This window comes from Lagenorhynchus albirostris, chromosome 4, assembly GCF_949774975.1.
Source record: "Lagenorhynchus albirostris chromosome 4, mLagAlb1.1, whole genome shotgun sequence".
NCBI classification, from domain to species: Eukaryota; Metazoa; Chordata; class Mammalia; order Artiodactyla; family Delphinidae; genus Lagenorhynchus; species Lagenorhynchus albirostris.
The window spans coordinates 72,742,519-72,768,870 of NC_083098.1; the positions used below are offsets into that span (position 1 = coordinate 72,742,519).

Genomic DNA, 26,352 nt, shown 5'->3' on the forward strand with positions numbered 1-26,352 from the left:
TTATTTAATTATAATTTAACCACTTCTTTAACGGATTCAGGAAGTTTTCAGTTTACACGCAAACACGTAATAAAGACAAATACAGACACACGTTTATGAACATGCACACACATATACACTCCACGGAACAAGTAAAAATAAATTCAGATTAAAGTACCGGAAACCAAGCAGAAGAGGGGCACAGATGAGCTGTCAATCTCCTGCGGTGGTGGTGGAGGAGGGGATGATGGTGGCGGCTGTTATTGCTTGGTTTCCTGCTATGACTAGTCGTGATGCTAGGAATTTTACTTGCTGAGGGGCTCACCATGTTTGAACATTACATTCATTAGGCTCTAAGATTCTTGTATCCAAGTCAAAGGGAGGAAATAGGCAAAAGGTGAATATAATTTAATTTGAATTATAAATTAATTTTTAAATCTGAATTTAAAAACAGAACCGTAATTCATGGCAAGAAACAATCTGCTTACATGTAGTTTGAATATCACAGACTCTCACCTTTCTTACTGAATTTTCATAGATATCCCTGAATAGATGTTTTTCTTCATTTGTTGTTTGTCCTAAGGGCCATTTCCAGAGGCTTTAATTTAAAAAAATAATAACATTCACTGGAGAGTATGGTCACTGGAGCTCCCATGACACCTTGCTGGAGGTCCATCTCTTCAGAGTACTTTTTAATGGATACATTTCATCATGTTCTGAAACATACAAACATTGAAGGTATCTCAGAAATGTACTTGGGTTTTATAAATGTCATGACTTATTCTAGACCCAGACAAATTCCAGTTGGACTTTTTGTCCTGCAGTAATCAATTTACATACTAGGTTCAATTTGGGCAATTTAGGTGATTTATTCCAATAGTACAAAAAATACACTTGCTGTGCAATCCAAGGATGGACAAATCTACCACGGGCCTATCTCAAAAAGCAATGACCGTGAAAAGTGACTGTCTCTCTTCCTGTTTGTTGGATTCAAATTCAATAGCTCTAGACTTGTTTATTTTCATTAGAGCTAGGAAAAGAATTTAGCTTCATTTTAATCAATACACCTACCTTTTTTTCCTACCTAAAAAAAAAAAAAAATACTAAAACAAAAACCAACCAAAACTATTGTATGGTATTGCCTCTCCAGGACACTAGTTATCTCTTTTTTTTTTTTTTTTTTTTTTTTTTACTAGTTATCTCTTTAACATAAAGGCCTTAGAGATAGAACTCATTCATCTGTAAAACTGGTTTTCAAACAAGTTCATTTTCATGTAAATCTAGATAGGCCATAAAAGTTAGTTTACTTTGTAAAATACTAATCCATGGAGAGAATAAAGCAAATGAAATAAAAACTCTGGGCAGATGCAATCTGACAAAGCATTATAATGCTTACCAAATGTTTAGCTTCTTCTGTCATTCATGATAAATGACACTGAGCATGAGTGAAGGAACAGAAGTTGGTGGAGATGTGATCATTTAAGGTAACGTACTCCCTCAATTTCATCTACAGATTATATAAAGCATTTTGACTTAGCCACAAAGGCTTCACCATTTCAGTGTTATTTCTTGGTAATGAGGGGACGTTGGAAAAGTAACACAAGGAATGATTTCAGTTCTCAGGATTTATTAGAGAAGGCACTGAGGTGAGATCAGCTACTGGAGAACACAGATCTCATGGGGAAAAGAAAAGCAAAACCAGCAAATATAAGGAAGAATGTATCTTCAGGTCAGTCAGAGCAATGAGACAGCCAAGATGCACGTGAGGAGATAGTAAGGATAATAAGGCAGGCTATCATTTTCTCTTTTATTGCATGCTGGAGTCCCCAGACCTGCTAAAGACATGATTACCGGTAACAGCAGCAGTGGTGTTCCCTAGAGGTCTCGTGTGCTTTGAGGGAGTGGGGGCTATAAACTGACAGTACCAGACAAGGGAACTAAGTCATCTAATATGTCTTCTAGAAACATAATAAGTTTGACTGATGTGGCTTTCTGTGCTTAACGCGTAAGAGGTTGTGCCAACTCATGGATCCTCGGAGAACACTGTGCTTTCAAAGCAGCTGGCTTGACTTTAAAGACTTCTGGATCGTAATATACAATACGCACAGGAGTCCTGAAATGGAAAAAAGGATTTGACCTAAAATAAGATGAACAGAAAAGGGAACTAACATTTCTCAGGCATCCACTATGTGTTAGGCACTATATTATCTCATTTTGATTTTCTTAAGCACCACATAAAACAGGTATCATGACCTCCACTATACATATAAGGAAATGAAGGCTCAGGGACGTTGTAAGAGTGACCTGTGGTCAAGTCTAGATGTGTATATGTGTCAGATTCCGAAGGCTTTCCTCTTTCCATAGAAAGTAAATTCTGGAAATTTCTCAATAACTTGACGATGTTAAAACAAGCCAGACAATCCACTGGTGAACTTAAAGAAATCAATTTTTTGAAGTTTTCATCCTTAATACCTTAACCACCAAATAATAATCTTGCTACCAGGACAGACTCTTGAGCACTTGGTCTTACTCCTCACTTTCCTTTGTCAGTGTACAGAGAATGAGTGTCATTTCATTTGATGTTGAACTTTTTTTTTTAAGGAAAAACACATTATAAAAATTTTAAAAATCTGGACTTCCCTGGTGGTGCAGTGGTTAAGAATCCGCCTGCCAATGCAGGGGACATGGGTTCGAGCCCTGGTCCGGGAAGATCCCACATGCTGCGGAGCAACTAAGCCCGTGCACCACAACTACTGAGCCTGCGCTCTAGAGCCTGCGAGCCACGACTACTGAAGCCCGTGCACCTAGAGCCCGTGCTCCACAACAAGAGAAGCCACCGCAATAAGAAGCCCGCGCACCGCAACAAAGAGTAGCCCCTGCTCGCTGCAGCTAGAGAAAGCCCATGCACAGCAACAAAGACCCAAGGCAACCAAAAATAAATAAATAAATAAATTTATTAAAAAAATAAAATAAAAAAATTTTTAAAAATATTTTATTATATAAGACCAAACACATTTCCTATTCCCTGAGCTCAAGACTACTACTTTTTCAGTTAGGTTTTCTTGATGGTGCTTTAAAAAGGGGATCAGGTATTATCCCCTGAAGGTAACAAAATGAATTGAGGTTCAGGCAAGTTGAGAGGTCTTCTAAAAAATGAGTAGGAATTAGAGGCAATTTCTTCTTTGTTGAATATATTTTCTGATTTATTTGAAATAGTTCATACATGTACATGATGCAAAAACATTGAAAAATACAAAAGCCTATTTAGTGAAAAATAAGTCTTCCTACCATCCTGGCTCCCTAGGCCCCCAAAGTAACCATTGTTACTAGCTTCTTACGTACTCCTGTGAGATAGTATAGGCATATGTAAGCAAATATATGGCATATATGTATTTTTTTCTTACACAAATTACAACATATTATGTTTCTGTTCTGAAACTTATTAGATCAATATATGTTAGATAAATAATCCTTATCAATATATGTTAGATAAATAATCCCATATCCATAATTACAGAGTTGTCTCCTAGGTCTAAAGTTCAATACTAGTCCACTAACCCTTTAACTGTAGCCTTATATTTATGGTAAGAAGACCATAGATTTGTCACAATAAATGTAACAAATAAGATGATTTTTAAAATTTTTACTATTTCTATGATTCATTTCACTGAACTTAATAGGTCAACTTTTCCCTGTCCCTAGCACCCCCTGCCTTTCCTGTCCCATCTTAGCCTCAGATTGACATACCTTGTATTTGGATTAGCTAGTTCTTGAATTCTGGGAGATATCTTGGAATGGATAGCAGCACAAGATACTGGCCAGTAGGCATCCCGGGGAGGTAAATAATCTTGATGAAGAGGCCTGGGCTTAGCTAGAGCTAGTATTCGAGAGCTAGGTTTGGCGAGCAAGGCAGCACAGGATATCTATAGTGGAAAACAAAACGACACAAAAACATACCTCAAATTTCACCACGTCTCCCTCTATTTTCAACTATAGCCCTAATCGAGTCACCATCCTTTCTCTCCTGGATTACTGTAACAGACTCTCCTAACTGATCTCCCTGCTTCCATTCTCACTCCTCCACAACCCAGCCTTCACACAGCAGTTACTGAGGGAGAGAAGGAGCATTTTAACAAGTGTATTCCATGAGCTAGACAGTGTTCTCAGCGATCTGCCTAAATCATTCCCATGCAATCACCGTAACAACTTCATGAGGGAAGTACTTTCCAAGGCCCAAGCCAGATCATGTCACTCACAGTGTTTAAAACCTTCCAGTGGCTTTCCATTTTGCTAAGAATAACACCTAGGCTCCTTACTGTGGCCTAGAAGGTCCTACATGATCTGCCTACTATACCCTCCTCCAACCTCACCTTCCTCCCATCCCCACCTCAATCACTATGACCCTAGTCACACAAGGCCCCTCTGGCCCAGCTCTTTCCACCTCAGGACCTTTGCATTTACTAGTTCTGATTGAAACCCTCTTTCCTCAATCTTGTCATGGCTGCCTCTTCGTCATTCAAGTCCCTAGACTCAAACATCACATCCTCAAGGAGTTCTTCCCTGACCATCCAAGATATATCAGCCTTTCTAACTACCCTCTTCCACAGTACTTATTTAATCTTCTTCATAGCACTTAACAACACCTGACTTAGCTCATTTATTTCATTGTTGGTTATGTTTACTGTCTGTTTTTCCCCACCAGAATATAAGCCACTTGAGAGAAGTACTTGTTTGCCAAAAGCTAGACTAGGCTCTGTTGTATAACTGGTGCTGAATAAATATATTCTGACTGACTGACTCATCAACTCCCTTTGGTCTTACTTTGGAAACCACATCCGCCAGGAGGCCTTTCTATTATGTTGCTTTACTGGTAAAATAGGAAAGATGACATATAGCTACTATTCTCTCTCTCAAGTGCTCATTCAAAAGAATGAGGACCACAGCAAACACCACTCAGTAGCCCTGAAAATGTTCTATATTTGCACTGATACAGATTAGTTTGGGTTCTCAGAGTATGATTATGTGCCATGGTATCACTTTTTTAAAGGATTTTTTAAAACCCCCGAACAATCCACTGAGCGTGCCAGGCTCTGTGCTGAGCACCTGCCTTATCTATTATCACAAGTCTGAACAGCCCTGAAACTGGGAACTGTTATCTTCACAATCCCCTTGCTCACCTTGCTCCACCCAACTTCAAAGCTATCCTACTTAAGGACTTTGTCATGTGCTCTTCCCGCTACTAGAACATTCTCTTCTCAGATCTTCACTTAGCTGACTCCTTCTCATTATTCAGGTTTCAGCTCAAATATCTCTTCCTTAAGAGAGGCTTTCCCTGACTACCGTATGCAAAGAAGCTTATTCTCCACCCCCAGCCATAGTCACTCATTTCCTATTTTATTTTTTATTTTTTTCCATTTTATTTTCTTCATAGCACTTACCACTACCTGACATTATCTTATCTGTTTCCTTATTTATTTTCTGTCTCCTTCCATCTTGTTCACTGGGCACGGTGCTGGGCACACAGTAGAGATTCAAATCCTTATTGAATGAATAACGCTCAGGAAGGTTATTACAACATCACACAACTAGTAGTGGTGAGGCAGGAATTTGAACCCAGCTCTTACTGACCCCAAAGTCCATGCTCTTCACCCTCTACCTGCAGCCCCTCTCCATATCTTGCAGCTAGGTCTTCCTTCCTGCCACAGACCACTCTTTCAAGGTTTTCTTTTCCAATGACTTTGGTCTATACCCTATAGAAGCAAAACAACACCCTAGGAACAAACAGAAAGTGAGCTGAAGGATGCCAAGGTAGTGATGGCTTACAGGACGGATGGGCATTTCAATTCTTTCTCTTTCAAAGCACAGACCCTCTATCTTAATCCTTGGATAGGCAAGGTCTACAGTTCTTGGAGTTGCAACAGCAGTCAGGGCAGACGTCGCAATTTTGGTTTTAGTCTAGGGGAGAAAAAGAAAACAGTACCTGTAAGCATCAATCAATAAACACTATCGCAATCAAAGTTACAAAGTAGTATCTGACCACTGGACCAGACTTCTCAGTAAATCCAGCAAAAAGGATGAGAATACTGCAGTAACCTATGATCATAGCTGAAAGGGTCAGTTTCCATCCTTCTCAAACTAGGTTGTATAAATTCCAACCCAGATTTTTTGGAACTTACTGTGAAACTAAAGATGGGGAGAAAATGACAAGTACACAAATGGACTAAGAGATAAATGGCAATGCTGATTACTAGAACAATAAACTCAGCCAAGAGGGAAGTTCTCAGCCCTATCACATGAGAACACTATAAGGGGGAGAGCTCTGCTCTGTTCTTAATTATCTTGCCCTTTGGAAACTGGAATTCACATTATTACAAATCCCCATGCTTAAAATGAATTTAAGTAGCTCTCTTCTAATTGGAATGGACAATACAAAGTAACCAAAGACAAGAGGAAGAAAGGCAGAACAGAACCATATCTCCATAGACAATGTTGTACTGGTCCCCCAAGACACTCCTCACTACCTTAATTGTGGAAATGTGTTCAAATTACATCGTCTTCTATTTAAATTACTTATATCCAAACTCAAAACTTACCACAAAACTTTGAGGTGGGAATATAATCAATAACTGGAAATGAAATAGGGTTTTAACTGTGGGTAGAAAATTAACACACAAGGTATGTTCCAAACCCCTTCTTATGTTGTTTAAAATGATGACGATGGACTTCCTTGGTGGCGCAGTGGTTAAGAAGCTGCCTGCCAGTGCAGGGGACACGGGTTCGAGCCCTGGTCCGAGAAGATCCCACATGCTGCGGAGCAACTAAGCCCGTGTGCCACAACTACTGAGCCTGTGCTCTAGAGCCTGCGAGCCACAACTACTGAGCCCACGTGCCACAACTACTGAAGCCCGCGTGCCTAGAGCCTGTGCTCTGCAACAAGAGAAGCCACTGCAATGAGAAGCCCGTGCACCGCAACAGAGAGTAACCCCCGCTCGCTGCAACTAGAGAAAGCCTGTGCCGAGCAATGAAGACCCAACACGGTCAAAAATAAATAAATAAAAATGATGACGATGATGATACTAACACAGACAGTATTTTATACCTATTAATTCATTTATTTCTCACCTGCATATCATTTTTATTTCTATTTCACTAATGGAGAAACCAAGGTATTGTGAAGTTTGGCATTTTATTTAACTTTATATAGTTTGTAAGTGGCAGAGCTGGGATTCAAACAAAGGTCCTATCTATCTACACAATACCATGAAGTACTAATCAAGCATTTCCAATGAATAAAGCTTTGTCCCCTATCAGCCTCTTGGAAAATCAAAAAAATATATGACAACCAGTGCCTTCAATTAAGGCTTACAATCAAAAAGGAAATAAAACATCATTCATTAATTCGTTATACAAATATCTCTTAATTATATTATGTAAGACAAAACAAAGAATAATAAACAGTACCTTTCCTTAAAGTAGTTTTCAACTTAGAAGGAATCATAAACCTATAAGCAAATCACTGATTATTTGATATCCATAAAAGAGAATAAAGTTTTGAGGAATATCAGAGGAAATGTGGGAGAATCCAAGAAGAATTCTCTTTTCATGGATAAAGGGATATTAAATTGGGCCTTGAAGGAAGGATCAGATTCTGACAAGTAGAGGGAGGAGAAAAGATAGGGAGAATGAAGGAAGGAAGATTGAAGGGAAAGTCTGGACACAGAAGCAAGGAGGCATGGAGCAGATTGTGTCTGGTCAGGCAGGGAGATCAGGCTTGCAAATACATCTGAAACTAGGTTAGATGTGGAGGGCACTGCTCACAGCTAGCGAAGAACCATGAAATCTTTTCACTGGAGAGGAAGCATGGTCAGGGCTGGAGATTAATCTGTCAGGCATGTGGGAGAAAGACTAAAGCGGGAAGCCAGAAGGACAATAAGAAAGTATGGCCAAAAGAAGAAAAGGGTATACATAACCTACCCTATTCTAATATATATATATATATATATATATATATATATTTAAAATAAATTTATTTATTTATTTTTGGCTGCATTGGGTCTTTGTTGCTGCACGTGGGCTTTCTCTAGTTGTGGCGAGTGGGGGCTACTCTGCGTTGCGGTGCACGGGCTTCTCATTGCAGTGGCTTCTCTTGTTGTGGAGCATGGGCTCTAGGTGCATAGGCTTCAGTAGTTGTGGCTCCCGGGCTCTAGAGTGCAGGCTCAGTAGTTGTGGCACACAGGCTTAGTTGCTCTGTGGCATGTGGGATCTTCCCGGACCAGGGCTCGAACCTGTGTCCCCTGCATTGGCAGGCAGATTCTTAACCACTGCGCCACCAGGGAAGCCCTAAAATATTTTTAAATTTACAATAATTTAAGCAAAATGATACTTGCATAAAAATAGATCAGTGTAACCAAATAGAGAATTCAGAAATATTATCTAATACAGTGGTTCTCAATTTTTTTGGTCTAGAGCCCATTTACACTTTTTTTTAATTGTATAAATTTGATGTGTAACGTTCTTTACCCTCTTAAAAAGTGACTGAGGGCTTCCAAAGACTGAGACATTTAAGAACATTTATTATTTCAAGTAAAAAGAACCCATTACACGGAAATACAAATATTTTTTATGACGAAGAACTATATTTTCCAAAACAAAAAAAATTGTGACAAGACTGATATGTTTACAGTTTTGCAAATCTCTTTAATATCTGGTTTAAGAAGACACTGTTTTTTGGTTGAAGTATATGAAGAAAATCCAGTTCCCCGTACTAGCTGGAAAAGAGTATATTTCAACAGCTTTTTCAGATAGTTGTGGATATTCTTCTTTGATACTAAAATAAAACTTGACAAAGGGTAGTTTCTTAAAAATAAGAGTTGCGGGCTTCCCTGGTGGCGCAGTGGTTGAGAGTCCGCCTGCCGATGCAGGGGACACAGGTTCGTGCCCCGGTCCGGGAAGATCCCACATGCCGCGGAGTGGCTGGGCCCGTGAGCCATGGCCGTTGAGCCTGGCGTCCGGGGCCTGTGCTCCACAACGCGAGAGGCCACAACAGTGAGAGGCCCGTGTACCGCAAAAAAAAAAAAAACAAAAAAACCCCATAAGAGTTGCAATGTACAATCTGAAACTGTCAAGGAACTTTTCATACTCCATTACCATAAAATCCATTTGCCTATCTTACACATTGAGTGAACCTTTTACTTGTGCATAATTTTGAACTTTCAGATTACTTAAAAGGTTCTGGGAAACCTTTATGCATACCTGGGTCACATTTTTGAAAACCGTTGCCCTAGTATAAATAACATTGTGGTATATAATAACTGTGGCAGTGAACAAATAAAGGCTGGGGCAATCATGGGGGAGAAGCAGATTCTTACCCCATATTTTACATAGAAATATACTTCAAATAAGTTGAGGAATTATCTACTTTAAAAATAAAAAGAAACCACAAAAATAGTACAGGAAAATAGAGGTGACCAGTGGTGTGCAGGTAAATGTTTAACAGTTAGCTCCTCAGAGAAAAAAGACTCATTTGTAGTGCTTGCCAATTTCTATGGTGCAAAAATTCCCACCATGGTCAATTTCAAACTATGAAGGTGATGGATCTCACTAAATGCAAAGTTAGAAAGAGATGTGTACCATCAGCTCTTGTGAGCCAGTACAAGCACACTACTGGGGGTGATTTTCTGAATTCTTTTGGGGTAGAATTTTCTAATCATAAAGCAATGGAAGAAACCTCAAAATAATAAGATTATGGGTTTTACCACACATAAAATTTTAACCTCAAGATAACCAAAACAAAATTAAGAGGCAAATTAGAAGTTCTGCTTCCAGTAATAGCAGAGTAGCTTGTATTGAACTAATCTTCTTGCCTCTAACAGTTAGAGACTCTGAATAAAACATTGAAAACAAAACAAAACAAAACAGAACTTTTTGAAGGCACTGGAAAGAAATCAGAAGTAGGCAGAAACTAGACAGGATAAGACTCTTGAAAGAAGGAAAGCAGTTCATCCTCGCCCCTTCCTGATCATCTGGGAGAGCAAAGCAAGGTAGGTGTCTCAGTCTGGTGGGAAGGGAGAAGGCACAGTGGCCCATAGCAGGATGTCAGGGCCAGAGCATCAAGAGAAGGGTCGACCAAGTAAGAGGGATTGAGATATCAGAGATACCAGTAAGAGATCAGAGCTTTGGGAAGGGGCCTCCCAGTATGAAGTGTCAGAGACTGAGTGGCATAGTGCGGGGTGTAAGAGCCCATATGCAGAAAGAGAAGACAGCAGAGATGGGGGAATGATTATACACAGAGAGGACATGTATTAAGGGTAATGGGAGCCAGGTTTTTAACTTTCAGAGACAAGCATTACAAATAAGGCAAGGGAGGAAAAGAATAAACTCGGTAGTGTTGGATCAGAATTGGAGGTAAAGGTGAAAAATCATATATAAATCAATATGGAAATAAATATAGATGAAAATGTGTGTATGTATGTGAATAAACACCAAAGATTCATTACCTCATTCATTACTGAGCCTGCGCGTCCGGAGCCTGTGCTCCGCAATGGGAGAGGCCACAACAGTGAGAGGCCCACATGCCACAAAAGCAAAACAAAACAAAAGCCAAAAAACCAACTCTAAGCAACTATGCACAGAAGTATGTACATTAACAAAATAAAGAGAAAAGATCATTTGGGCTTCTCAGTCAAGAATAATACTTATTCTTGTATCTTGATTATGGTGGTTAATGAATGGGTATATATATTTGTTAAAAGCTTATTAAACTATATAAGATCCATACATTTAAAATTTTATACATATATTATAATTTTAGTATATTATATATATTATTATTATATAAATTATAACCCCAAACTTTCAAGTTACAAGCTGGGAAAAATATGCACATCATATATAACAGATGAAGGATTAATATCCCTAAGATGTAAAGAATTTTGTGAATCAATAAAAAATGAACAGACCAGTAGAAAAATAAAGCCATGAACAGACAAATTTAGAAAAGGAAAATACACATGGCAAATAAATGTAGAGAACAATGTGACTTTATTAATAATCGGAGAAATGAAATTTCTCCTAATCCATGAGGTCATTATACCAACATGTCTCTCCCCCATCATTCTCAATCTTGATTATTTTCTGAGAATAAAAATTCTAGAAGTAAAATGACTGAATCAAGGTTATGAACATTTTTGAGGTGATTCACATAAAGTCTGAAAATGTGTTACAACAAAAGTGATTTTTATTTACATATTCACTTGCATTATTTGGGCTGCCTTTTTTTTACTGCACATAATATATTAATTATTTATTTTACAAAATATTAATTTTATAATAAAATAGATCTCATTAAAATAGTTATGGATTAAGTGAGCTATGAAACCAACCCCTTTCTTTTTAAGTTTTGTAGTCCTAACAGCTATTATAAAAAGAGACTTGGGGGGCTTCCCTGGTGGCGCAGTGGTTGAGAATCTGCCTGCCAATGCAGGGGACATGGGTTCGTGCCCTGGTCCGGGAAGATCCCACATGCCGCGGAGCGGCTGGGCCCGTGAGCCATGGCCGCTGAGCCTGCGCGTCCGGAGCCTGTGCTCCACAACGGGAGAGGCCACAACAGTGAGAGGCCCGCGTACTGCCAAAAAAAAAAAAAAAAAAAAGAGACTTGGCATGACATTCATAGAGGTAAAAGGACTTCCTACAGTGTACCCATACAAAGTCTCTGGTGGCAAGTAACCTCAGGTACCCGTAATAGTAACTTGATTTCTTTTGTGAGTGTGTGTTATTTGTAAACTCTGAGAAGATTTAGAATTAACTGTCAAAAACCTAAGAAAATCAAAATCATAGAATTAATACTTTGTCTTAATAATAAATATGTGCAAGAATTGATGAAATTTGAACAGGGACCATAGATTAGTTATAGTATTATACCAATGTTAAATTTCCTGATCTTGATAACAGTATGGTAGTTATATAAGATAATGTCCTCTTGTTAGGAAACACACACTGAAGTACTGAGGAAAAGGGGTATATGATGTCTGTCATTAACTTTCAAAAATGATTCAGGGAAAAGATTAAATATACACACACACACACACCACGGAGGAGAGAGAATGATAAAGCCAATGGACTTTAACTTTTGCAGATTTTCAGTAAATTTGAAATTATTGTTAAAACAAAAAATAAGTGTATATTATTAAAATAAAAAGCAGGGGGCTTCCCTGGTGGTGAAGTGGTTGAGAGTCCGCCTGCCGATGCAGGGGACATGGGTTCATGCCCCGGTCCGGGAAGGTCCCACATGCTGCGGAGCAGCTGGGCCCGTGAGCCATGGCTGCTGGGCCTGCGTGTCTGGAGCCTGTGCTCCGCAATGGGAGAGGCCACAACAGTGAGAGGCCCGCGTATCACACAAAAAAATAAATAAATAAAAATAAATAAAAAATAAAAAGCAGGTATATGTTTTAAGAGAATTTGGCCTGTAAGAGTGATAACACTACAATTGCAATTTGAAATATATAACAGAGTAACTGTTTAGAATTATGACATTAAGTTGAAATCTTAAATTTATGTCATTCTGAGACTGGCTGGGACCTGAGACCCTTGACTGTAGTGCTTCCACCCTGACAAATGCCTCCTGGAGCAACAGAATACAAATAAACTAAAAGGGACTAAAAAGAACTGCGCGCAAGCGCAGTTGGGGCAAATTATGAACAATAAGAACATACAAAAAGGCCAAAACCCAGCTGCCACTTTTGAGGTACCAGGAGCAAAAGTAGGGTACTATGCATGATCCCTGTACCCAGCACCACCAAGAGGGTGGGCCCACCACGTATGCCACCCCCCGGCCCGATCCACCTATTGGCCCCTATCTTCACCCTGTTTAAGGGACCAGCTCGCCTCCTCTCAGGGAGTGAGCAAGGGCATGTGTTACTTGTTTTCCCTCCCTCCTGCTATAGCACGAGTCCCAGTAAAGCCTTACCTGAATTTCTCATCTGGCCTCTTATCAATTTCTGTTGATTAAAGAGTCCAAGAACCTTAGTATCAATTCTTACAACGTTAAAAAACTTCAGGTTCACTATATTTATAAGTTTAAAGTATTAGATTTTTAATAATTATTTAATATTTGAGAAGGTTTTGTTAATGTAGATGGTTGAAATAAAATACTTTAAAAAGAAATCAAATTTAATGTATTTATAAAGTATTTGAAGGTATTTAATTAAGTTTGGAAACCAAATCAAGCATTATTTAGGACTCTTAAAAGTCACTGTCAAAAACTGCTAGAATTGGGCTTCCCTGGTGGCGCAGTGGTTGAGAGTCTGCCTGCCGATGCAGGGGACACGGGTTCGTGCCCCGGTCTGGGAAGATCTCACATGCCACGGAGCGGCTGGGTCCGTGAGCCATGGCCGCTGAGCCTGCGCGTCCGGAGCCTGTGCTCCGCAACGGGAGAGGCCACAACAGTGAGAGGTCCGCGTACTGAAAAAAAAAAAAAAAAAAAACCCGCAAGCCACGTGGAGTGGTAAAAAAAAACCCAAACAATAACAAAGTAAAACATAAAATTAGACTAGGAAACTAACAGATATGTTAGAAAGAATGCAAAAATAGATGAATCAACAACCGGAAGGTATGTTAGTACCACAATAGTGAAAAAGAGGAGGAGGTTTTTTTTTTCCCTTCAGAGTCAGAGAATCTGGGTGCATTAATCAAAAATAATGAGTAAAATGATCCGTCTGACAATTCTCATTGCTGCCTAGGTTTCAGGAGAATAACGAACTAACTTTATTAATCAACAGTTCCTGATTGTTACAAAGTGTCATCCATAAATCTCCCTTCATTTTAATAATACTTGCTGAATGCTAAAAAGAAAAGAAAAAAAAAGGTCATGAAAGGCCTTGGCTGTTGAGGGCGGGGCCTAAGCAAGGGCAAGTTTTGGGTGGTGGGTGGGGCCTATGCTCAGGAACCACAGGGCTGAAAAAGGCCCTGTGGGCTGTGGGGGTGGGGCTTAGGCTCAAGGAACAGAAAGGGCCCAGGCGTGCCCCCTACCGCTGGTCTCAGAGGGCAGGAGACCTCACCTGGGAGCCCAACAGGCTTCCTGGGCTCGAGTGGGCGGGACAAACTCCCTCCTCTCCTCTCCCACTCCTCCGGTCTGGGGTCCGGGAGGGCCCCTCTCGCCTGCCTCTCCTGATCTCCTGGCCTCCCTCCTATGCCCTCAGGACCAATGGTGGCGGGCCTTGGAGGGCAGGGAACTGGCCTGGGAGCTCAGCAGTCTCCCCAGGCCCCAGTGAGCAGGGCAATCACCCTCTGGTCCTCTCCCACTTCTCCTGGATGGCCCCTCCCCGCTGCCACTCCTGATCTCCCTGGCCTCCCTCCTATGCCCCCAGGACCCACGCGGCCTGGATGGGGCTTTGGAGGGGGGGAACCAGCTTGGGAGCTCAGCAGGCTCTGTGGCCCAGTGGGCCAGGTGATCACCCGCTGCTCCTCTCCCGCTCTTCCCGGAGAGTCCCTCCCGCCTGCCTCTCCTGATCTCCCCGGCCTCAGGAGTGCCGATCTTCTCTGGCCTCCACTTCTCCTCCCTCAGTCCCCCTACATCCTACTGGTTCACTCTGGGATTCCTCCCGTCTCCTTGGTGGTTAGAGTCCCCCACCAGCGGCCAGCAGGTGCCCTAGTTGTGGGGAGAGCTAACTCCGCAGCTTCCCACACCGCCATCTTGACTCCTCCCCCCTGGCTGTTGTTTAAAATCACTAAGTTTGGGGGTGGTTTGGTATAAAGCAACAGATAACCAGATCAGAACTTTAAGGATGGGTTCTTTGTTCAGGCATACTGTGTTTTATTGTACTTTGCAGATACTGCGTTTTTCACAAATTGAAGTTTTGTGGCAACCCTGCATCAAGCAAGTCTATCGGCACCATTTCCCCACAACAGCATTTGCTCACTTTGTATCTCTGTGTCAGAAATATTCTCACAAGTGCCCATCATCGGATGAATGGATAAAGAAGATGTGGCACATATATACAATGGAATATTACTCAGCCATAAAAAGAAACGAAATTGAGCTATTTGTAATGAGGTGGATAGACCTAGAGTCTGTCATACAGAGTGAAGTAAGTCAGAAAGAAAAAGACAAATACCGTATGCTAACACATATATATGGAATTTAAGAAAAAAAATGTCATGAAGAACCTAGGGGTAAAGCAGGAATAAAGACGCAGACCTCCTAGAGAACGGACTTGAGGTTATGGGGAGGGGGAAGGGTGAGCTGTGACAGGGCGAGAGAGAGTCATGGGCATATACACACTTAACAAACGTAGTAAGGTAGATAGCTAGTGGGAAGCAGCCGCATGGCACAGGGATATTGGCTCGGTGCTTTGTGACAGCCTGGAGGGGTGGGATAGGGAGGGTGGGAGGGAGGGAGACGCAAGAGGGAAGACATATGGGAACATATGTTTATGTATGACTGATTCACTTTGTTATAAAGCAGAAACTAACACACCATTGTAAAGCAATTATACCCCAATAAAGATGTTAAAAAAAAAAAAGAAATATTCTCACAATATTTCAAACTTTTACATTTTTATTATATTATGCTGATATGTGATCAGTGATCTTTGACATTACTATTGCAAAAAGATTACAACTCACTGAAGGTTCTGATGATGGTTAAGATTTTTTAGCAGTATTTTTTTAACTAAGGTGTGTACATTGTTATTTTAGACATAATGCTATTGCACATTTAATAGAATACAGTAGTGTAAACATAACCTTTATATGCACTGGGAAAGCAAAAAGTTTGTGTGACTTGCTTTATTGCAATATTTGCTTTATTGCAGTGGTCTAGAACTGAACCCAAAATATCTCTGAGGTATGCCTGTACTGGTTCTAGACCATCTGGAATTTGTTTTCTGAGCAGATTAGATTTAAAGCTATTAATGATCCTATTGCCAGTCGTTTAAAAAAAAAAAAAACACACTGGTAATCCGTGGCATGCACTGACAAAACAGAAAGCAAGATTTGGTAATCAAGCAGCTGCTGACAGAGATCATTTTAGTGAAATAAAGAGGTATAGTGAGGTGGGCTCATTGCTTCTAAGTGCACTGGAGAACTTGAGGAAAGAAATTACCAGCTCAGGCCTTTAAATTCCCACCTTAAGGCATAGTTAAGGGACCAGAAAGTTTTTGTGACTTACCCAAAAGAAACCCTTATCTTTAATGGTCACAGGACTGAAAATTCTCAAAACCAAGCGTAAAATCTAATTCTGTGAGTGGATGAATTACAGCACAAATTGAATTCCCAAACTTATATGGTCTCCTATATTAAAGTTAGGGCAATGATTGAGAAGGAATTGGACCTTAAAAATTGGAATCGGAACATAAGGGCACATTCCAATGAAGGGGGGGCTTTGAAGCCCTGAACATACCTGAGCCTTCCTTTGCAATAGAATCAGCCCTTCCTCCCTTGTCTGAACAGGCAAGACTCTCCTATAATTGCCTCTCCTGAAGTAAATATCTTCTAGGGGACTGCTGAACTACCCCTAGTCTCTCTCATTTCTTCTAGATCTATGACCAGACCCAAGTCCCAGCTGCTGTAACAGTCTTCCATAGACTTCTCATCAGCTCCCACAATTGCTTAAGGTTAATTCTATAATATGCATTGTGGTTCTGCTTCTCTCATCAAATCCTGACTGATACATTAGGCACAGGGCAGATAGTCAGAAAAATTCATTTGATAAGAGGGGAAAATAAACATGAAGAAAAGGAAAAAACACATCTAGAAATAAGAGGGGAGCACATTACAGTTACAAACATGCTACATGTTACAAAGTGCATCAGGAACTGTTTCTTTCACATGGACCCACTTACGCTTCTTGGAGGAACATAGTTTGGATTTGTGACTTTGGGTATTGAGAGTCGTAATATCCGGGGAGAAGGATCAGAGATTTGAAGAGAATCTCTTAAGTAATCACTGAAGGGCCTATATGCAAATGGAACATGAAATATTATAATCACTGGAGGAACAATAACTGCATTCTTCATTGCTATAATCAACCTCCAATCAATTATATTTATTGTTTCTATCTTAGGAACATCTTTTCCCATAATCATTAGTGTTCTTTCTACTAGATTGGTGTTTCTTAAAGTTGTTTTACTATGATCCACAGTAAGAAGTACATTTTATATTGTGATACAATATATGTAAATCTGTGTATCTGAAACAAAATGATCATGAAACGATGCTTTCCCTAGGCAATGCATTCTGATTTTTAAATTTTCATTTGATTTCATAAAAACAACAACTGGAATTGATTTCATGATCCACTGATAGGTTGAGACTTGCAGTTTAAAAAACACCTCACTTCCTACCAAAACCTCCTATTAAAACCCTGAGATAAAAATTCCAGTCACTACCAAGAACCCTCTGTGATGGCCAGTCTCCTCTGCAGTGCAGTTTGAGATAGTGCTGGACATAACTCCCAGCAACCTGGCCGATTATCATAGGTGGTTTCCCCACATACTCCTTTCCCAGAACAGAAACCTATCAACCAACAAACCTACAAACCTAATATGGAAAAAGGTTTTCTCAAATAAATATGATTACCCTCTAGGGGTAGTCTGTTAGTTTTAAAACTTGATATATAGTTAACATACCGTAGAAGTTACCCTTTTAAAGTGTACAATTCTATGCTTTCTAGAATATTCACAAAATTGTGCAACCATCACCACTACCTAAATTCAGAACGTTTTCAACACCCTAAAGAGAAATCCTATACCAATTAAAATCCCATCCTATTACCCCCTCCCCAGCCCCTCCCCACCACTAGGAACTAGTAATCTACTTTCTATCTCTATGAATCTGCCTATTCTGGAAATTTCAAATACATGGAATCATACAAATATGTCACGTTTTGTGTCTAGCTTCCTTCACTTGGCATATTTTTAAGAATCATGTATGAGTATGTCTTTCCTTTTATGGTTGAATAATATCTCATTATATGGATTTGTCACATTTTGTTTATCCATGCAACCATTGATGAACATTTGAGTTGCTTCCACTTTTTGGCTATTTTGGAATGATGCTGTGAATATTCATGTACAAGCTTTCGTGTGAACATATGTTTTCAACTGTCTTGGGTACATGCCTAGGAGTGGAGTTGCTGATCATATGATAATTCTATGTTTAACATTTTGAGGACCTGGAAAACTATTTTCCACGTAAGCTTCACCAGTTTACATTCCCACCAGCAATATATGAGGGTTTCAATTTCTCCACATCCTCTCCAAGTAATTTTCTCTTTATTATTATTATTGCCATTCTAGAGGTGTGAAGTAGAATCTCAGGGTTTTAACATGCAGTTCCAAGATGACTAATGATATTTAGCATCTTCTCATGTGCTTCTTGTTCCTTGTATATTTTCTGTGGAGAAATGTCTATTCAAGTCCTTCGCTTATTTTTTAAATTGGGTTATTTGTCTTTTTTGAACAGTATTAAGAATTCTTTGTATATATTCTGAATACTAGTCTCTTATCAGATATATGATTTGCAAATATTTTCTCCCAATTTACGAGTTGTCTTTTCATTCCCTTGAGAGTGTCCTTTGATGCAGAAAAGTTTTTACTTTTTAATGAAGTCCAATTTATTGTATTTTTGTCACATGTGTTTTGGGTGTCATATCTAAGAAACCACTGCTTAGGTCATAGAGATATATGCCTATGTTTTCTTCTACGAGTTTTATAATTTTAGCTCTCATATTTAGGTCTGTGATCCATTTTGAATTAACTTTTGTGTATGGTGTGAAGTAGGGGTTCAACTTCATTCTTTTGCATGTGGATATCCAGTTATCCTAGCACCATTTGTTTAAAAGACTATTCTTCCTCAATTAAACTGTCTAAGCATCCTTGTCAAAAATCAACTGACATATACCATAAGGGTTTATTTCTGGACTCTCAATTCTATTCCATTGATCTATATGTCTATTCTTATGCCAGTAACACTGTTTTGATTACTGTAGCTTTTTAGTAAGTTTTCAAATCAGAAGCTGTAAGTCTTCCAACTTTGTTATTCTTTTTCAAGATTGTTTTTGCTATTCTAGGTCTCTTGCATTTCTATATGAATTTTAGAATCACCTTGTCAATTTCTACCCAAAAAGGAGAGCTGGACTTTTAATAGGGATTGTACTAAATCTGTCGATCAATTTGGTGAGAAGTGTCATCATAAGAAAATTAAGACTTCTAATCCATGAACAGAGAATGTCTTTCTATGTATTTAAATCTTCAATTTCTTTCAACAATGTTTGTAGCTTTCTGTGTACGTACATTGCACTTCTTTTGTTAAGTTTATTCCTCAGTATTTTGTTCTTTTATTTTTAATTATATTAAAATATATATAACATAAAATTTACCATCTTCACCATTTTTCAGTGTATAGTACAGTAGCATTAAATGTATTCACATCGTTGTGCAACCAACCTCCAGAACAATTTTTGTCATGCAAATCTCTATACCCATAAACAACTCCTCATTCTCCCCACCCCCTAGCCCCTGAAAACCACCATCTTACTTTCTGTGTATGAATTTGACTACAGTTGGTACTGTGTATAAGTGGAGTCATACAGTATTTGGTTTCTTGTGACTGGCTTATTTCATTTAGCATAATGTCCTCAAGGTTCATCCATGTTGTAGCATTTGTCAGAATTTTCTTCCTTTTTAAGGCTAATATTCCATTGCACATATTGTTTTGTGCTTTTTGACGTTGCTGTAAATGGAACTGTTTCTTAATTTTATTTTCAGATTGTTCATTGCTAGTGGATAGATATACAATTGATTTTTGTATATTGATCTTGGATTCTGTGCCTTCCTGAACTAATTTATTAGCTCTAATCGTTTTCATGTGGATTCCCTGAGGTTTTCTATATATAAGATCATGTCATCTATGAGTAGAGAGTTATCAATACTTCTTCCTTTACAACCTGAATAGCTTTATTTCTTTCTCTTGCCTAACTGCCCTGACTCAAACCTCTAGTATGATGTTGAATAGAAGTGGTGAGAGCTGATGTTCTTGTCTTATTCCTGATCTTAGGGTGAAAGGTTTTAGTCTTTCACCACTAATTATGATGATAGCTGTGGGCTCTTTGTAGATGCCCTTTATCAAGCTGAGGAAGTTCACTTCTCTACCTAGTTTGTGGAGTATGATACGTGTTAAATTTTGTTAAGTGCTTTTTCTGAGTCTATTCAGGTAATCATGTAGTTTTGGGGTTTTTTATTCTATTAATTTGGTGTATTACATTGATTTTAGTATGTTGAACTCAACATATTCTTGTATTCCTAGAATAAATCCAACTTGGTCATGGTGCATAATTATTTTTATATATTGTTTGATATGCTTTGGTAGTATTTTGGTGTGGATTGCTGCATGTATATTTGGATTTGGTTTGGTAGTATTTTGGTATGAATTGTTACACATATATTCATAAGAGATATTGTCTGTCATTTTCTTCTCTTGTCATTACAAACGTTTTTTGGTTTGGTATCAGGGTAACATGGACCTCATGGAATGAGTTGGGAAGTGACCTACCTTTTGGAAGAATCTGCAGGATTGGTCTAGGGCTTCTCTAAGCATATCATTGAATTCATCAATGAAGGCATCTGTTCCTGAGCTGTTCATAGGAAGTTTTTAAAAAGTATTGATTAAATCTCTTTATTTGTTATGGGTCTGGTGAGATTTTCTATTATTCAGTCAGTTTCAGTGGTTTGTCTTTCTAGGAATTTGTCCATTTCGTTTATGTTATCTAATCTGTTGGCCTTACAATTGCTCATAGTAATCCCTTATAATACTTTTTTCTCTATATAAGATCAATTTGCAACCCTTCTTTTGCAAATGATTCCTGAGAAAGGTCCCTTCTTTCTTTCATGATTTTAGTAATTTGAGCCTTCTGTCCTGTTGTCTTGATAAGTCTAGCCAAAGGTTTGTTTTGTTGATCTTTTCAAAGAGCCAACTTTCAGTTTTGTTGATTTTCTCTGTCTTTCTGGTTTCTATTCATTTCCACACTAATCTTTATAATTTCCTTCTTTCTGCTTGTTTGAATTAGTTTGCTTTTCCATTTGTAATCTCTTAAGATGGAAGATTAGGTTACAATTTGCAATCTTTTTTATTTTTTATGTAGGTATCTTCAGCTAAAATTTCCCACTAATCACTACCTTAGCTGTATCTCATAAGTTTTGGTATATTGTTTTCATTTTATTAATATCAAAGTGAGTTATTCTTTGACCCATTGTTTGTTTAGGAGTGTATTTAATTACACATATTTAAATTTTTTCTTCTGCTATTGGTTCCTAATTTCATCATTGTGGTCAGAGAACAGATTTTGTATGAATTCAATTCTTATAAATTTATTGACATTTGTTTTATGACCTAATACATGATCTATCCTAGAGAATATTCCATGTGCACTTGAGAAGAATGTGTGTTCTGCTATTGTTGGGTATAGTGTCCTATAAATGTCAATTAGATATTTTTGGTTTATAGTATTGTTCAAGCCTTCTATTTCCTTGTTGATCTTCTGCTTGTTATTCTTTCTATTATTGAAAGTACAGTATTGAAAAACTGAACTTGTTGAATTATCTATTTCTCTTTTCAATTCTACCAGGTTTTGCTTCATCTATTTTGGGTTCTTGTTGTTAGGTATATATACGTTTATAATTGTCATAGTCCTCTAATGGATTGACCATTTCATTACTATAAAATGTCCTTCTTTGTCTTAAAGTCTAATCGTCCAATATGAGTATATCCACTCACTTCAGTTAGTTTTCATAGTATATCTTTTTTCGTCCTTTTCCTTTCAGCTTATATATTTCTTTGAATCTAAAGTATGTGTCTTATAGACAGCATACTACTGAGTACATTCTTTTAAACCATTCTGTCAATCCCTGCCTTTTGATTGGACAGTTCATTTGCATTTAATGCAATTACTCATAACATGGAATTTATGCTTGCCATTTTGCTTTTGTTTTTCACATGTTACATCTTTTTATTCCTCTATTCCTCCATTCCACCCTTCTTCCATGTTAGATATTTTCTAGTGTACCCTTTAAATTCCTTGTTATTTCTTTTACTATATTTTAAAAATTATTTTCTTAGTTGTTACCCTGTATATCTTAACTTATAACAATCTAATTCAGATTAATATCACTCCATTCCCTCCCCTCTTTGGGCTGTTTTTTAATACATTGTATGTTCATCAACACAGATTTATAATTATTGCTTTATGCAGTTGTCTTTTTTTTCTTTTGCCCATGCCACGCGGCATGTGGGATATTCATTCCCTGATCAGGGATTGAACCTGCGCCCCCTGCATTGGGAGCATGGAGTCTTAACCACTGGACTGCCAGGGAAGTCCTATGCAGCTGTCCTTTAAATTATGTAGGAGAATAAAAGGGTTACAAACAGAAAAATACATGTATACTACCTTTTATGTTTACCTATGTAGTTAACTCAATTTTATTTCTTTATTTCATGTGGATTCAAGTTATTGTCTAGTGTCCTTTCATTTTAGCCTGAAGGACTCCCTTTAGTATTTACTGTAAAGCAGGTCTGCTGTGATGAATTTTCTCAGTTTTTGTTTAACTGGAAATGTCTTAATTTCTTTTATTTTTGAAGGATAATTTTGTTAGCTAGAGTATTCTTGGCTGACAGTATTTTTCTTTCAGTGCTTTAAATATGTCATGCCACTGCCTTCTGGCCTCTATGGTTTCTGATGAGAGGTCACCTGTTAATCTTATTGCAGATCCTTTGCTTATGATGAGTCACTTCTCTTGCTGCTTTCAAGATTCTCTCTTTGTCTTTGATGGTGGACAGTTTGATTATGATGCGTCAGGTTGTAGATCTTTTTGAGTATATCACACTTGGAGTTTGTTGAGTTACCTGGATGTGAAGGTTGTTTTTCATCTAAGCTGGGAAGCTTTTGGCGATTGTTTCTTTAAATATTCCTTCTGCCCCTTTATCTCTCTACTCTCTTTATGAAATTCCCATTATCAATATGTTAATACCCTTGATGCTGTCTTACAGGGCTTTGAGGCTTTGTTTATTTTATTTTATTCTTTTTTCTTTCTGTTCCTCAGACTTGATCATCTTCACTGACCTATCTTTAAGTTTGCTGATTCTTTCTTCTGACTGCTCAAATCTACTGTTGAGCCCTCTAGTGAATCAGCTAAAATATATGTCACAAAGTCCAGGCTCATGTAGTACATTTATTGGACAACCCTGTGTGTCTTCATTAAGCACTTGCATTTTCCCCCTCATACAATTCTGAACAAGCTTGGTTATCTGTTTCCAGAGCACAAAAGATCAGAAAAGAGGCTACTTACAGACTATTCTCCCAATAAAAAGAGAAATGACAGGAAAGCTATGAAAAGTGAATATCATAATCTAAAGAGGTCAGACCACTTAGGCTAAGCAATGTGCTTCATACTTAAACACTTTCTGAGAGGTTTACCAAATTAAATCATTATGTGATAGTTGATATTCATAATAAATATCTCAAGCCAATGGAAAAAGGTTACATGTATGTTCAGTATCAAAAGAATCTCCTTAGGAAAGCAGGGAAACAAACTTCTAAAAATACAGGAAGTTTTAGCACTCAAGGGGGTTTCACTTATATGAAACGTCAATCTCAGATGTCTCAAAAATTGGTAACAGATAATTAAAGTATTCTTCTAGTTTACAGATACAGATCTTTACCAGATTTACATGCATATTTTAACTAACTTAACAGATTTTATTTAATAAACTGACAAATAAGCAAATTTTGTGGAGGAATTGGGCCACTTTTGCTGGATTCTATGATGGAAAAAGACTCAAGTTGTCCAGTTCAACCTATGCCTGAATACAGGAATCTTTTCTAAAATCCATGTACAGTCATCATTCCAGTTTGTGCTTGAACATTTTCAGGGATTTGGGTGGAGTTGGCAGTTGACCTTTCCAAATAAACGCCTCCATTACTGCATAGCTACCAGAAAGATTTTTCTACACTTAGCTGACATCAGCTGCTCTGTAAATTCCTTGTTCTACTTCTAGTTCTAAGTAATTTTACTTTGACTTCCCTTTCCTCTTTCAGATGCTGACCCTTGAAACATAGCTATCACTGCTACTTAGGTGTCTTCTCTAAGCTAAACATATTATTTCTCTTAACTATTGTTCATATAACAGCTTCCAGAAGAATCAACATCTCATTCGTCACCTCTGAATAGCCTCAAATTTATTATCAGTTTCTTCAGGTATAACATCCATAAGTGGACACATATATGTAATGTGTTCTGATTAAAGTAGTGTACAGTAGTACTATCACACTCCACACTTGGTGGAACGTGTCCAGTGTACATATTCCACTAATGCAACCTAACATTTTTTCCAATAACCTTATCACAATCTTAACTCCCATGTGGAAAGTAACACCTAAGCTCTTTTTTTCTTTGGCCATGCTGCATGGCTTATGGCATTTTAGTTCCCCCAGCAGGGATTGAACCCAGGCCCTCAGCAGTGAGAGCATGAAGTCCTAACCAGTGGACCACCAGGGAATTTCCTAATCTGTCTTTTAAAGACAAGGAGAATTTCAGAATTTAAAGCAGAAGGAAGAGCATTTGCAGTCACAGAGGTGTAAGAGAACATGAATTGAAAAAACCTGTAATGTTTCATTTGCATATTTTTAAATTGGCTGACAGCGGTAAGTTTAGTGTGAATTTTAGCTTCACTACAATTTGAGTCAAATGTAATTATTGATGATGATCTTCTGATTACCCACAATTGCTGCAAATATTTGATTTTTCACCCTGATGCTTTGAAACACAAGTGGACTTCTATTTTATGAAATTGCAGACACTAAAATTAGAACAACAATATTGTGACATCCACCAAATTAGATGAGAATTTATGGAGATTCTCAAGGTACTTTACCTATTTATTAGATACCCTTTCTTGAATCTGTTGGGCTGTGCCAGCTTCTGGATCCTTTTGGAAGGTTGGCCAAGCAGTGCAGGAGAAGGGATCTCCCAGATTACAGACTCTCTACCGCAGCTGTAATAATACTGAACCCTGCAAGTTGTAAAAGAGAAAAGACGTGAACGAAACAGACATGAATTCAAATTACCATAGTAATTTCCAACACTGACCCCCATCCCCCAGGTCTAGGGGAGTGGGTATGACAGTTTATCCCTTCGCTGCGGAGCTATTTTCTACATAGGGAGAAATTAGAAACAGTTATAAGCCATCAAGTTTTCAGCTGTCTTCTAATATCCTATTCTAAAACAGACAATTTTCTGTAATAAATGAAGTTCATTTTCTAAATAGACCAAAAATTACCCTGATGAAGAGAAAATTTGCTGCTTTTTAAATAAAATATTTTCTTTAGCATCTATATAGACAATTTAAATATTTTTACTAAATTTTTAGTTAATAGGATAAATTACATGATGCTTTTCTTTATGTTAAAGACCTCTGAGCTTAGGAATAAATGCTACTTGATCATGGTTTATAGATTATTTAATCATTATCAGGCTCTGTTTATTAAGATTTTATTTAAGATAATAATATTGTTCTTCTTATCACTCCTGCCCTTCAATCTTTCCTTTATCAAAATATTATCATTAGTGGAAAAAGAAGTGATATTGACTACTTTAACCTGGCGTTAATTTAGATCGTAGTCCCACTCCTGCTTCTATTATTTTCCAAAGGACCTCTGCTCCTTTAGGACATTCATAGATATGGCTCTGCGTTCATCTGCCCAGGCTTCTGTCTGCTGGTTGCTAATATAAGCCTTGGTCTGGGTTTAAGCCTGTATTTCCCTTGCTTTTGACCACTCAGACTTGAGACCCATCTATACCATCACACATCTGCTTTTAAGGGGCTTGAGACTATGCAGCCCTGGCTCTACTGCCTGACAGAGCTGACTCAGCCACTGCCACCCACATACACAGCCAAGCTCTGACAGGCAGAGAACCTCCAGCACTTACCTGGGATTTGCCTTTTGCAGGAACTGGGAGTTCAGTTTGGGAATTGGAGACAGAGAAGGAAGAGGTGATTTTGAACAGGGGGGCATTTGGAAGAGATCAGACCCAAGAAAGGAGGGCACAGTGGGTGGAAGGAAGGAGTGAGCAGCACAAAAGAAAGATGCTCTTGGAGAGTAGGGCAAAGGGTAGAAGTTCAGGAAGCAAATAAAACAAACAAACAAAAAAAAGAAGAAGAAAGATGGGAGGACACCAGAGACATAACTCAATTATTCAACATTCTCTGAGGTGGGAGTGGCTAACATCAAACCATAATACTTATGCCTTACTCTGCCAACAACTAGCAGTACACGAGCATTCTAGAAGATGGAGAAAATAATACATCTTATGGTGGTTATGAAGA

The 26,352-nt window shown here is 38.4% G+C and overlaps 1 protein-coding gene across 1 annotated transcript in view; it reads right to left on the reverse strand.

Annotated features, from left to right (window-relative positions):
- Positions 1-1,977: 1,977 nt before the first annotated feature.
- SPMAP2L (sperm microtubule associated protein 2 like) overlaps positions 1,978-26,352 on the reverse strand; it is a 56,605-nt gene continuing 32,230 nt past the window's right edge. The window contains exons 5-9 of the mRNA XM_060148110.1: positions 24,901-25,038; positions 16,818-16,929; positions 5,803-5,934; positions 3,727-3,902; positions 1,978-2,092 (exon numbers count right to left, since the gene is read on the reverse strand). Of these exons, the coding sequence (XP_060004093.1) occupies positions 1,978-2,092; positions 3,727-3,902; positions 5,803-5,934; positions 16,818-16,929; positions 24,901-25,038 (673 nt within the window). The remainder of the gene's footprint in view (positions 2,093-3,726; positions 3,903-5,802; positions 5,935-16,817; positions 16,930-24,900; positions 25,039-26,352) is intronic.